The 13093-nt window shown below is 27.6% G+C and overlaps 1 protein-coding gene across 3 annotated transcripts in view; it reads right to left on the bottom strand.

Annotated features, from left to right (window-relative positions):
* RNaseZ (ribonuclease Z) overlaps positions 1-13093 on the bottom strand; it is a 63649-nt gene that overhangs the window by 38843 nt on the left and 11713 nt on the right. For all 3 annotated transcript variants that reach the window (XM_075374479.1, XM_075374480.1, XM_075374478.1), the window contains exons 3-5: positions 11902-12086; positions 9681-9853; positions 6372-6608 (exon numbers count right to left, since the gene is read on the bottom strand). In XM_075374479.1, coding sequence (XP_075230594.1) covers positions 6372-6608; positions 9681-9853; positions 11902-12086 — 595 coding nt within the window. The remainder of the gene's footprint in view (positions 1-6371; positions 6609-9680; positions 9854-11901; positions 12087-13093) is intronic.

Genomic DNA, 13093 nt, shown 5'->3' with positions numbered 1-13093 from the left:
AAATGTATTAGTTAGATAAGCATCCCAATTGTATATAAAAAGGATGTGATATTAAATTAAATTCAGTATTGTACATTAAGTCGTAAGGAAAAATGGAATATTATATTAATATTATGTTATTAGTGATAGTGCTCATTTGATTTTGTGTTTGTGATAAAATCGATTTAAATACAATTAATGCGATGTGTTTGAATTATAAAGATGATTTTATAAATTTAAAAAATGGTATTTATACATATAAAATGCTTTTGCAATTTAATTTTAATAATTCAATATATAAAAACAATTCAAATGTATCTCCACATTATAGTTCTAAAAGTGTAACACTTCAAATAAATTCAACAATAAAAGAGTCAGCATTTATCATTACACTTGAAGTTAATAATGGTACATGTATAAAGCACAAAACAAACATTAAAAATTATAACAATACCATTTATGAAGATGTATATTGTGAATTTATTATAAATCATTACGAGTAAATTTTAATATCTGGATGTTATATGCCTTGGTATATAAGAGTTGATCCTGAAAACCATGCGTATGAACATATAAACGGTTCATGAATAATTTTTACTATATATGATGTTTGTTGAAGTTTGGGTGTCAAATGAACATTTAATATTGATTTTTAATAATAGATTAACACAAAAACAAAACTTGTTAGTTTTAATGGATCTGATATAATCTTGAACACAAAAACATCATTTTATCATCGATTTTTCATAAATAAAGTTTCAACTACTGATGTTTGTGTATTATACGAAAAAATAAATTCTACTTGGTATCTATTTTGTTCTTGCAGACGAACCTGAAATTTCAGCATTACAAGCACAAAATATACCCGAGCATACTACAGATCATAGACAATTTTGTGAATTGTACGGCAGATGCAAATTGAAATAGAACATATAATAAATCATAGATTATGTTGCAAATTAAAATAGACAATTAAATCGTAATTGATATTTTAGTTGAAAAATCTTCAAATAAATTAATATTTAATTTATTCATTATATTAATCCCACATTTAGAATATTCAATCATTCTCATAACAATTTCAATATACCGTTCTATATCGGAATACGAAGTATTTAATGTAGTTTTAATTTTGCATCGATAAGTCATTTCATCAATATAAAGCGTGAACAATTTACAGTAAACATTCAAAATAGATGATATTTTGCTTTGAGGATCGTACATCTCAAATGGCAAATTCTTTTTTCTTATTACAAGATCTAATAGATTTTTAAATGTATTATTTGTAAATATATTTGTTAAATAATCGCATCTACAGCAAGCTAAAAGTACACACCATGCATTGTACAAAAGTTGGTTTCCTTGAAAATTTGACATATCAAAACAAGGATACGTTTAAAGTTTCATTTGTAGTATTCCAATAAATATTTTTTTTGATTTCGTATGCACATATTCAATGAAAAATATTATTTCTCCTATCGTATAATATATTTTAATTTGCGAATATAGAATAAAAATGTTAAATTCTAATAACCTATATAGAATGTATTGATAGATGATTCTGTATCTAATTTTATATAATTTTAGTCATTTTTATAATAATCGTTATAGTTATTTATCATTTTCTTTGTTCTTCAAGGGTTGATAGTTTGAAAACTCGGTTCTTTAAATATACACAATCTGTTAATCAAGACGCGTCTGCATTTACTTATAAACGAAACAACGACGGTACATTTACCAATTTATATTTGAAATATGATGATGGAGAATTTACGATTGTTAAAAAAAAAACAAATCTCAACCAGTAATGACTAATGGTGTGTTGTACGTTAAAGATGAAAAACATGGTATTTTAACATTAACCGATACTGGTTTTACTGTTGAAGGTGTATTTAATGAATTTCCATGTATAGATGAAAGTGTTAATACGAGATTCCACGGGATGATGTACTATTCGACCAATTTGTGAAAAGGCAGGTACGTACACAGGAATCAATATGAAGAATATATAAATAAATCGAACCCGTTAAGTAAACTTACAAAATTAAATAAAATAAATTTACATTCTACTGAAACTAATTCTGAATCTCAATTATATCATAAAAAATTATATGCAAAATGCGATCATCCTAGCATTTTTATATGTAACGAAAACGAAATGTTTGACGCATCCGTAACAGATTCTAGACTGTGTAAAATTTACGATATATGCATCGAATTGCCAGACAATTATATACACAATTTACAAATAGACCCTACCGTAACAGTTACAAATAACCAATAACAAATCTCAATTAAATACTTGTAAATCTGAATTGGTATTTAGTATCGCAGCTAAAGGATGTATAGAATCAATGCACATCGAAAATTAACGGAACTAAAATCAAAATAGATGCTAATCATTACATAATATGTAAAGGAGGTTTACCAGAAAATATATTCAGTCCTTACGGGTTAGTTGGTTATGAATCAAAATTAACATGCAAATCTCCTAAGTGCGGTCAATATTGGGTATCAAAAAATTTCAACGGCCCATTTAATACATTTGAATATCCTATCGAATATATACATGCTCAGAATATGTGACTGTAATAAATAAAATACCTCATTATCGGTTACAAACCATAAATTACGATAAATTGCCAAAATCTTCAATATTATTAAATAGATACACTCATTTTTATACACCACCAATAATAATGACAGATAAATATATACAATACTCTGGACTAGGGTATTCTTCAGTAGAAATAATAAATATACAAATTGGAGATTCTACGTTTGAAAATATTTCATAAAAAATAAAACATTTGATGTATCATGCGATTATTGTTTACCTATTATCAAAAATCAATGGATCTATTGGATTAATCCAAATGAGATTAAAACACCCTTTGATAGAATTTTATTCGCTGAAGAATATACATATTTTAATTATTTAGGCGTTATTTATAAATCGGATAAAATCTCGACCTTCAATCAAAGTGATTATTTTCCAGTTGGAGTATCAAAACAAATATATAAATTGGACACTGATGCTGATTTTTATTTATTTGATAAGGAACTTACTGGATACAAATTTATATTTGTCAAACGAATAAATAGTACATACAACACACAACGAATTACTAAATTTATAGGTGCTTGTTATCAAATATATGACAATTCAACTTTTTACAGATTAATAGTGCATGGACAATCAGACATGTTATTTTTAATAGATGTTAAATCTAGTCTTTTTGATCCTTTAAATGTTCGTATAACTTCAAATCAAATTCCGATTCCTAATTATTTGCCAACAATAACTTATGCCGATATTAAGAATAATAATAATATTAGTAATAAATACAATTGTACGTTTTACACAAACATTAACGCATATCGTTATATTCAAAGTGATAGTTTCAATAAAGGTTCAGATTGTAGAATTCCTCATTGGATATCTATTTTGAACGTAAAATCTAGTTTAGATCTTTTACATTCATATATAATTTCTGCAATTATACCCGTAAAACCCAACGACTCTTTTACATTTGATTTTCTTTCAAAGAATGTACAAGTAAACAATTTAATGACATATCCTAAATTAGTCTTTATAAGGAAGTTAGAAACCGTTGATGATTCTATTATTGACAGTTGCTATTAATTCATACAAAGATGAATATGACATTTACCGTATAAATTCAAATTATAATACAATTTGAATAGAAATGTTAATATTTTCGCGTTTAGTTTAAAAATGAAACCCATACATCCTATAGATTATTATAAACAAAAAAAAAATGCTGTGAATGTGATTTTAATAATATAAACGATAAAGATTCTATTGTACGATGCATTTTACAAATGTATTATAATTATTTAGTAATGAGAAATTTTAATCAAAAAACATTTCATATATAATAACTTTATTCGAGTATAAAACTTTAAACAATTGTAAAATTACCTTTAATATAGAATATTCAAAATCAAATATAATATATAACCAAAAGGAAGACGGATTTAAATTTATTAAATGAAAATATATCTGATAACAGTAAGTCCAATATAATAAAAAATACAGAAGCTTTATGTATTAAATCGATATTAATTGTAATTACCTCATAAAGAAAGTAAAATTATAAGTTACGATAACTATATGTGATTAAATTTTTTTTAAACACCTTTTCTAAAATTGTGAAAGAATTTGTGTCACAGACAGCTAATCTAGATCGCTTTTTTAGCGGTTGCACAATCATTATCTTAACACACACGTTTACCATACATCACTTCTATATAATAAATGAATAAAGTACTGCATAATATTGTATTTATATTATTAAATATGCTACTGCGCATGCGTGAACAAAACTGTAATTTACATTAAAGTCAGTGAATTCTATTGTTAATATTTATCTTTCACTGAATAAAAAATTGCAATTATTATTATAGGAACGAGAAGAACTCCCTGATGTCATCAACAGGCTATAATAAATACATTAGAAACGCAAGATAGAGGATTCCAAGAATCTGTTGTAAAAGATTAGAGAATCTCATAATGAGAAAATTGTGATTGCAAAAGAGTGCAAAATATGTGAAATTTGCTTATAAATGCTACATGATATGTAACTTTTGTCTAAAATAGAGTGTGCGCGGCTTAAGTAAGTCGATTAATAATAATAATAATTATTAGAATCATTAATGAGAAAATTGTGATTGCAAAATAGTGCGAAATATGTGATTTTTGCTTGTAAATGCTGTTTTGCTAAATCGCTTCGATATTGTATTTGATTTCAAGCGGTATAAAATGTTAATATACGAGATGGTAACGTAATCGTGTATTCTCCATTGATTATTAGTTAATTCTGCATGTTAGTTTTATTTTAAGTCTGCTGGTTAGTTTATTCTGCATGATTATTAGTTAATTAGATAATTAAATAATTATTAGAATTATTAATGAGAAAATGGTGTTGCAAAAGAGTGCGAAACATGTGAATTTTGCTTGTAAATGCTGCATGTATGTAACTTTTTCTCTAAAACAGTGTGCGCAGCTTAAGTAAGTTGATTAATAATAATTATTAGAATCGTTAATGAGAAAATTGTGTTTGCAAAAGAGTGCGAAATATGTGATTTTTGCCTGTAAATGCTGCTCTCTGATTGGCTGCTGTGCCAGAAGCGGTGATTCTTTAATGTTCTTTAATTATTCTTTAATGTATAGTTGTGCCAGAAGCGGTTATTTATATCTACTTGTGTGGCTATTTTTAAAGTCTCGACACCACTGTCTAACCTTTCCTTCACTCATTACTGTAGGTCCATACACTAGGCACAACTTCTGATGAATTTCAGCAGCTGAAGATCCTTTTGCATACAAAATTTCAATCACAGCACACACTTTCACAACTGGTGGGAGAAACGATTGTCACGGACATTGCGATCTACAGTTACCAGCAGGCAAACAACTACTCAATCAAAACCACAACTGCAGTGACTTCATAAATAGCTTATAGATGGCTCTGCATGCATGAAACTGTTTAGACCCGCTAATATTTAAATATAAGCTGACAGCTCTTACTTTATGAATATGCCCCGTACAATCATTGTGTTTCACTGTACAAAATTTTTCACTTTTTTCTAAATTTTAGATCTACATTTGACACCAACAGACTTCTTTTTGCAGGAAAGCTCTTCTTGCTTGTTGCAGTCTGCTTTTAAAATCTGGACTATTTCATCAATCCTTTATAATATTGTTACCTGCATAACAAAATTTTTCCACTATTGGTATATTACATTCTCCTACCATAACATTATCACGATCCTCATTTCACTCACATTCCATTATTTTTATTTACTTAAATTAAATTTCTCTTCTACCAATAAATCTATATAGTTAAGTACTTTCTCAAAATCATGTTTGATTTTTCTAAAGGATATTGTCAGCAGCAAATCTTATGTCTATTTTTTCTTATTGGATAATTATTCCATTTTCAAAGTTTTCCTTTAATTCTTGCATTACTTCTACATACACACTGAAAAGGAACAGGGCCAAAATCAGGGTTTTTATCTTCTACTCTATTAACTGCTAATTGTTTTAAACATAACTCTTCACTTCCAATATTCAAGTAAAAACAAACAAAAAAAAAATTAAGGGTTTAATGAAAAACATTACTTGATAAGGTACAATAAATATGTCTACATTTTTTAAGGATACATAAAGCCAATTTATCATCTTGCCATGACCAAAGTACATTTTATTATCTAGAAAAAAAAGAAGTTGTTTCTTACTTCAACTACTTAGTAAATTGCCTGAAAATTAGCCCTTGAGATCATTCATATTAAATTCCTTAATACTGTTTTGAACAAGTAACAGCCACATTTGAAATTTTAGAACTTCTGTAAGAGCTTCTTAAAATTACCTATAAAAACTGGACCAGGATCATCTGGTAAAGTAACATCAGATGACTTAATCACACGACCATCTTCTAACTCTATATCTTCTCCAGATTTAAGACGACCAAGAAGAGGGCCTGGAGGAACACCTCTTTCAACACAGGCTTCAAGATTTAATGCTCCAGGACGAGGATGTAATTTACATATGTAACTCATTGCAACATTATCGCCAGATTCTATACATCTACGTTTACTATCACAAACTGCAAAAAAAAAAATAAATAAATAAAAATAGCATTTACACTATGTGAAGAACTACCCAAAAATTAACAAGAATTTTTCTTTTAAAAATCAAGTATTTTTTTTTTTTACATTTTGAAATTCAATTACATCCAGTACACTTACCCAAACATTTTTTCCATTGCTCTAATTGATTTTTGAACTCTTCACTTGTCAGGCCTTTCAAGGGATTGGCTGTTTATTGTTTCACCTCTTCTATTGTGTGAAATCACTTTGCCTAGAGGTCCCTTTCCAAGCTTGGAAATAAAAAGAAACTGCAAGGTGCAAGATTAAGTGAACACAGAAGTTTGGGCAAGGAGGTTTTCCATTTCCTGACAAAAACTGCCGTACAGTAAGCGTGGTATGGGCAGGGGTGTTGTCATGATATAAAAAATAGTCACTTATTTGCCACAACTCCATCATTTTTTCATACAGAAATGTGAACAATCTTCTGAAAATTTACAGGTAGAACTGTTTATTTGTTGACAAGCTTAGATAATGGGGATCATGAATTTTTGTTGGTTTAAACCAACAAAATATCTGCGCATTGAAGGATGCCCAGATCTTCAATCAACACTTTTTCTCTTCTGAAACATGAAAAATCACTTGTAAACATGTTTTGCTAATCAGCTTCTTGGTAGGCTTTCTGAAACATTTCAATTGTTTCGGTCACATATTTTTCTAAAAGGCAACTAAACTTGATGACTGCACACTGCTCATGATTTTTTGGCCATCATGTTTTCACCAAAATCAGAAAACAACTGCATTAAAAATTCACTTTGCTTCAATAGTACCTCTTGGGATGGTGTTGCACCACATTGCATACTGACTCCAACGGCAGAAGTGTGAACTATGACCTTTAACCTTCCCATCACAATATTTTTAAGTCCAATATTTTTGTGTCCCTTGACATGTAATATTATTTTTAAACACAATATTTACAAACATATATGTAAATAATACAAAAAAGTATTAATGTTTACAGTTTTTTTCCATGTACTTACTTGCTGTTATTAGCATTTGTAAATAAATATCTCTCACATAAGAACAGAGAGAGCTTCAGTTACATGAAGATCATCACGAGGTATGCCATGGTTCAATGACACTAATACATTGTGAACAAGCTACATGATCAAGTGTATGAATAACTAAGATAAGGTACATGATAGTGTATTGTACTGTGATAATTGTTACAGGTTTTTTCACATACTCTTAATTATGATTTTTTTAAATGGGATTATATTTAGTTGTTATGAAAGTCTTTAAGTACTGTAACAAGTTTGGGGTGCTTGGAAGAGGAAAGAATGTCTTCAATAACCAATGAAGTAATTGTGTGATGATCAACCAAATCATTGCATGAATGACTTATATGAATGCTCTATTATTGAACATTCAAATGGTTATACTATTAAAAAAAGAAGAGAGAGAGATGAATTCAAATTATATCAAGGTCTTGTTATAAACTATTCCATCTGTTCTGTACATACGATTTCCCAGTTACATTGCTCCTTTACAAACAGTATAACTCTTCCATGAAGTCATGTAAAAACAAGTGTTATTCTCTTACTGCATTGTTGTCTAAAAAAAAAATTTTTATTGACTGTTTTGGATTATTTATTTTTTTTAAATTATGATAACTGTATGTCCAATATTTATAAGACAATAAATTCCCATCAAATTACATTTTGTCTTCAATAAAACCAAATCATTCTATCTATAAATTTTTTTGTTGATTTGGTTATTCTTTTCACACAATTTATGAATATATTACCATATTAGCAATAAGGTTGAATACTAAATAAATGTATGTATAAGTGCGTATGTAAAAAAGGAGTGAATGTGATTGAGATAACACAGAGATTGTACTGAAGTGAGTATGTTTTTTTTTTAACTCCCCCAAGATGACCAGCACACGCTAAAAAGCTTAACACAGTCGCCTCAGGATTTCATGGCAGCGCAGTCTGCCCTCCCTAGATCGTCCGAACTCGGACATCCCATTGAGGTGAAGTGAAGCGAGTCATATTAGTTATGGATATGTGTGCTATTCCTTGGTTAAAAAAGAGGCTATCCCAGTGTTTTCCTGGAAGGATTAAGGAAATTATTCTATGATTTCTCTTGAAATATCTTAATAAAAAACAAAAATTGTAATTGTGAATAATTATTTATTATCTCTATGTTATACTCATCTGAAATGAAATATAATTTTTCAGAGCTCTTTCAAAGACTCTGAATGAGTTTTAGAGCACAAAAGCATTAATAATTGAATTTATATTTATAAGTGTGCTTAAAAAATCCATCTCTATCAAACCACAATAACAGAGAAATTTTTTGAATAATACAGCATGGCTTTTTGGCCTATGAGGAAGGTAATTGTTTTGCTTTTTTTTTGAACTTTTAATAAATTACCCACCCATTTAAAAAATCTCTCTGCAAATTTATTTAAAATTAAAGATTTTATTTTACAAAACCAATATTCCTCTTTGATGATTTCTAAAGTAATAATAATTAAAAAATTAAACTCAAATTTTTTGCATCCTTGTTTATGTACGACTTCAAATTCAACTAATGTCAATAAATGCCTTTCATACAAATTTAATTTGTTACAGATTTATTTATTTATTATCTTCAAATATTCTCTTTACTATTACTTTTATATATTTAGATGGACTTCCATTTTTTTATTTATGATATTCTTAATTAGAAACACTGCTATGATCACATTACCTCATGGCTTTCCTTGATCCTTCCAGGAAAACACTGGGATATCTCTTTTTTAACCAAGCAATAGCACATAACCTAAGTAATGTGACTCACCTCAGTACAATGTGTAACCGCTGTGTTATCTCAATCACATTTAGTCCTTTTTTATATATGCACTTACACTACATTTATTTAGTATTTAACCTTATTGCAAATATGGAAATATATTCATAAACTATGTGAAAAGAATTAAAAATAACACTACCAAGTGTTCTGTGAGCTAGATACATGAATAAAAACTTCATAACTTCTTGAACTATAAGAAATTCTCATTATAATAGACTTTGAATATTTACCTGCTCCTTTACTAACAGAGGCACTTCTTTTATTTTTCTTCTTCTTCCTTTTCTTAATATTGGGTAAATCTGCTAACACTGATCCTCTTTCATGAGCATAATAATCCGTTTCATCATCGCTGGTTATAATACCATCGTCAGTACTAGATGATGCTCCATCAGACGATTCATCCCTACAATAATTTTAAATATAATAAATGTAATCAAAAACAGATTTGAAATGATTATATCTAAAAGTGATATAGAACATATTATTAAGTCTACTATTAATATACTTAATAAACAAATAATATGAATTGTATAATGAATCATAAATTTTAAAAAAAATTGTAAGGTTAATGAAAAGGTAAAATTTACTTTAATTTTTTGATCAATTTTGAAACTTTCTTTGATAATAATTATTAATTATAATAATTGATAAATAATTACTTATCGATGCATTTAAAGTACATAATTCCACAAAAACATTAAAACCTTGTTTGACTTATAAAGTACATTGTATTTTAGCATATTACAAGTCAACTGATTTACGTAAACATGACCATGATTACATAATATTTGTGTACAATACCAGAGAAGAACCCATTCGTTTATTTATTTTTTCTTAATTCAACTTGATGGAGGGGTTATAACCTTAAGAACAGGCCTATAACCTTAAGAAAAGTATAAGGTAAATTTTTACTTTATTTTATTATATACAAATAAAAAATACAACTTGGGGAAGAAATGGTCAAAATAAAAATTGATATATCAGAGACAAGATTCACTAAATGAATCTCAACATTATTAATGAAGTATGATTGTTATATAAAATTATAATTATTATACATATAAAATAAAAATGATAAATACTTCGGTCTTATGTTTCATAAAACTTCTTTTGCAAAGTTTATTGTTGTGTTTGCTTTCTTATTTAATACAATTTAAATGCTGTTACTTCAAACTACTAACTGGAGCACAGACTTTAAGCAATCGTTTTTAAATTTTGACATAGTTTAAACATACATAGATCTCTCTTCTTCAGGAGCAAGAATAATAAAAAATAAGAGTATAGGATAAAAAGAATATGTTATTAAAATCAATCATTTCATCCATTTTTCAGAAAATGTTAAAACTTCTTTGCTTTACTTTGATAATCACAAAAAGCAACTAAACACACACATCTGAAACTTTGCACCTTGCATCGAAAGGATCACACTTGACAAATATCATGATTATTTAAACATATTTCCCCCATCTCTGTGTCACGTCGAGAACTTTCTAAATGGCCCTATTATTAAAAACTGAGCTTTTGCTATATTTATAAATTTTACATCAGGAATTTGAGAAAAAGGCAGCACCAATTTTTTTGAAATTACTTTTAACATTAACATGTTAATAATTACAAAGTTACTTTTTTTCATTACAGTTTAGCTTTTTTTATACAAAATTTTCTATTATGGAGTAGATATTAACCTTCATCACATGCTTTTAATTTTGACTTCATTAGATCTGGTCTAAAGCAAAACGCTATCAATTTGATATTGAAAGAATAGGGGTAAGACAAATATTATGTTTAAATTTTATGTGAGTGTATGTGTGTGTACGTGCAAATTCACTGGTATCTTCTGAACCTTAGATTATATTCAATCTACAGGGGATCTCATATTCAGTGATTATTATAATTATTTCATATTAAAAAAAAGATTTTCTTGCACCATGATTACAATAAGTAATGGCATTTAAATAACTTTTGTAATGTTAGTTGATCACTGAGAACAATAAATGTTTAATAAACTGGTAATCAGTGTTAACCATTAACTGGTATCAAAACCAAGGTCACTGTATTCACACTAACTTTTATTGTAATATTTCAAGTATATATTTCTCTCACATGTTGTTCTCAACTATACAAGCTCACATTACAAGATAAATTTAACATAATTTCCAATGAGATGAAGAACAGATCATAACATGTTATATTCTTTGATGATTTAGTTTCTAAAGTGTGCAAAAAAAAGTTGTATTTCTAGCCAAGATAAGTTATCATAGAAGCTCATACACAATAACATAATTCTACAACTATATGTGACCTGAAGCAAATGGTTAAATTTTCATATTCATCATTATTCAAAACAACATTAATAGAACACAAAAACAGCAAATAAATGATAAATAACAAAAATAATTGTATTAAATATTACAAGAGCAACTATATATTAAAAAAAGTGAAATTTCTTACCTTTTACCTGTCCTATCTAATGACACAGCTGTCCTTCGTGAAACAAATCCACTTCCTACTTTAAGTGGAACATAATTAACTCTCATTACATTATCTTCAAAATATGACTGCTCCTTATAATCAGCCATTTTAACAGACAGATCTTTTAATATTATAAACCTCCTTGTTGCAGAAAATATATCAACCTGTATTCATAAGTAATATGTTTTTGTAAAATTATAAAACTACAAGAAATAAAAATTATCTAATAGCAATGGAATTACTAGAACTTGGCTAATGTTTGTAATAAAAGCCTAAAATTTATATCTTACAAACAAGCTAATGTGATAAATAATAAGAGATTTCTCAACTTTTTTAAGACAGTATCCATTAATAATGGTGGCACCAGTAAATCCGCTAATGAAGTTACAGTATTAGCTCAATTGAAAACTTCTGGAAATATCTTTCCTAAATTATTTGAAAGCGAGTCAATTATTACATATTTTACGAATATTATTTTTAAAACTTCAATTATAAGATAAAATTAGAATGAATTAATACCATAATACAAACTGATAACAAAGAAATTTATTTAAAAATGTGCAGGAAAATAACATAAAAAAACTCCTTACTTTCATCATATTATTTGCTTTCAAAACTTAAATAACGTTATAAATTCATTTCTAAAGTTACCACTCATATACTAATAAAAGTGCTACTAAATTTTTATTTCTATCAAACGTCACATCAAAACCACATGATAATTAAGTGGCCATTAAGTTACACAGTACAGATAATAACAGACATGTGAACAAACCAAAATAAGTTCAAATATTTTGAGATGATACTTAACTTCTTAAATGAATAAATTCAAATATTCCAATATAAAACAATCCAAATAATATTACTTTAACAGAGGTTTACAAGTCTCATTTTTAAAATTATGATATAATTGTAAGCTTAAATCTATTATTAAATTATGTAGAAGTAGAGATTACTAAGATAGTGGTTGGTTGTGTTCAAATCAGTCTCTTTTTTACAGCAGCCTTCATATTACTGAATAACTTCATCAGTTTTACACCTATAGGCAATGCAGAGTAATCTTCCATTAATTTATCTTACGCTTCCTTCTGTACCTTCATAGTTACCGCTTTCAGTGCCAATGTCCTCTTTTATGGACGTTCAGAAAATTTTACAAAGTGCTAATGTCTGT

The sequence above is a fragment of the Lycorma delicatula genome, chromosome 9, assembly GCF_047948215.1.
Source record: "Lycorma delicatula isolate Av1 chromosome 9, ASM4794821v1, whole genome shotgun sequence".
Classification (NCBI taxonomy): domain Eukaryota; kingdom Metazoa; phylum Arthropoda; class Insecta; order Hemiptera; family Fulgoridae; genus Lycorma; species Lycorma delicatula.
The sequence above is the reverse complement of the archived record's forward strand: the minus strand, read 5'-3'. Positions and strand labels throughout refer to the sequence as shown.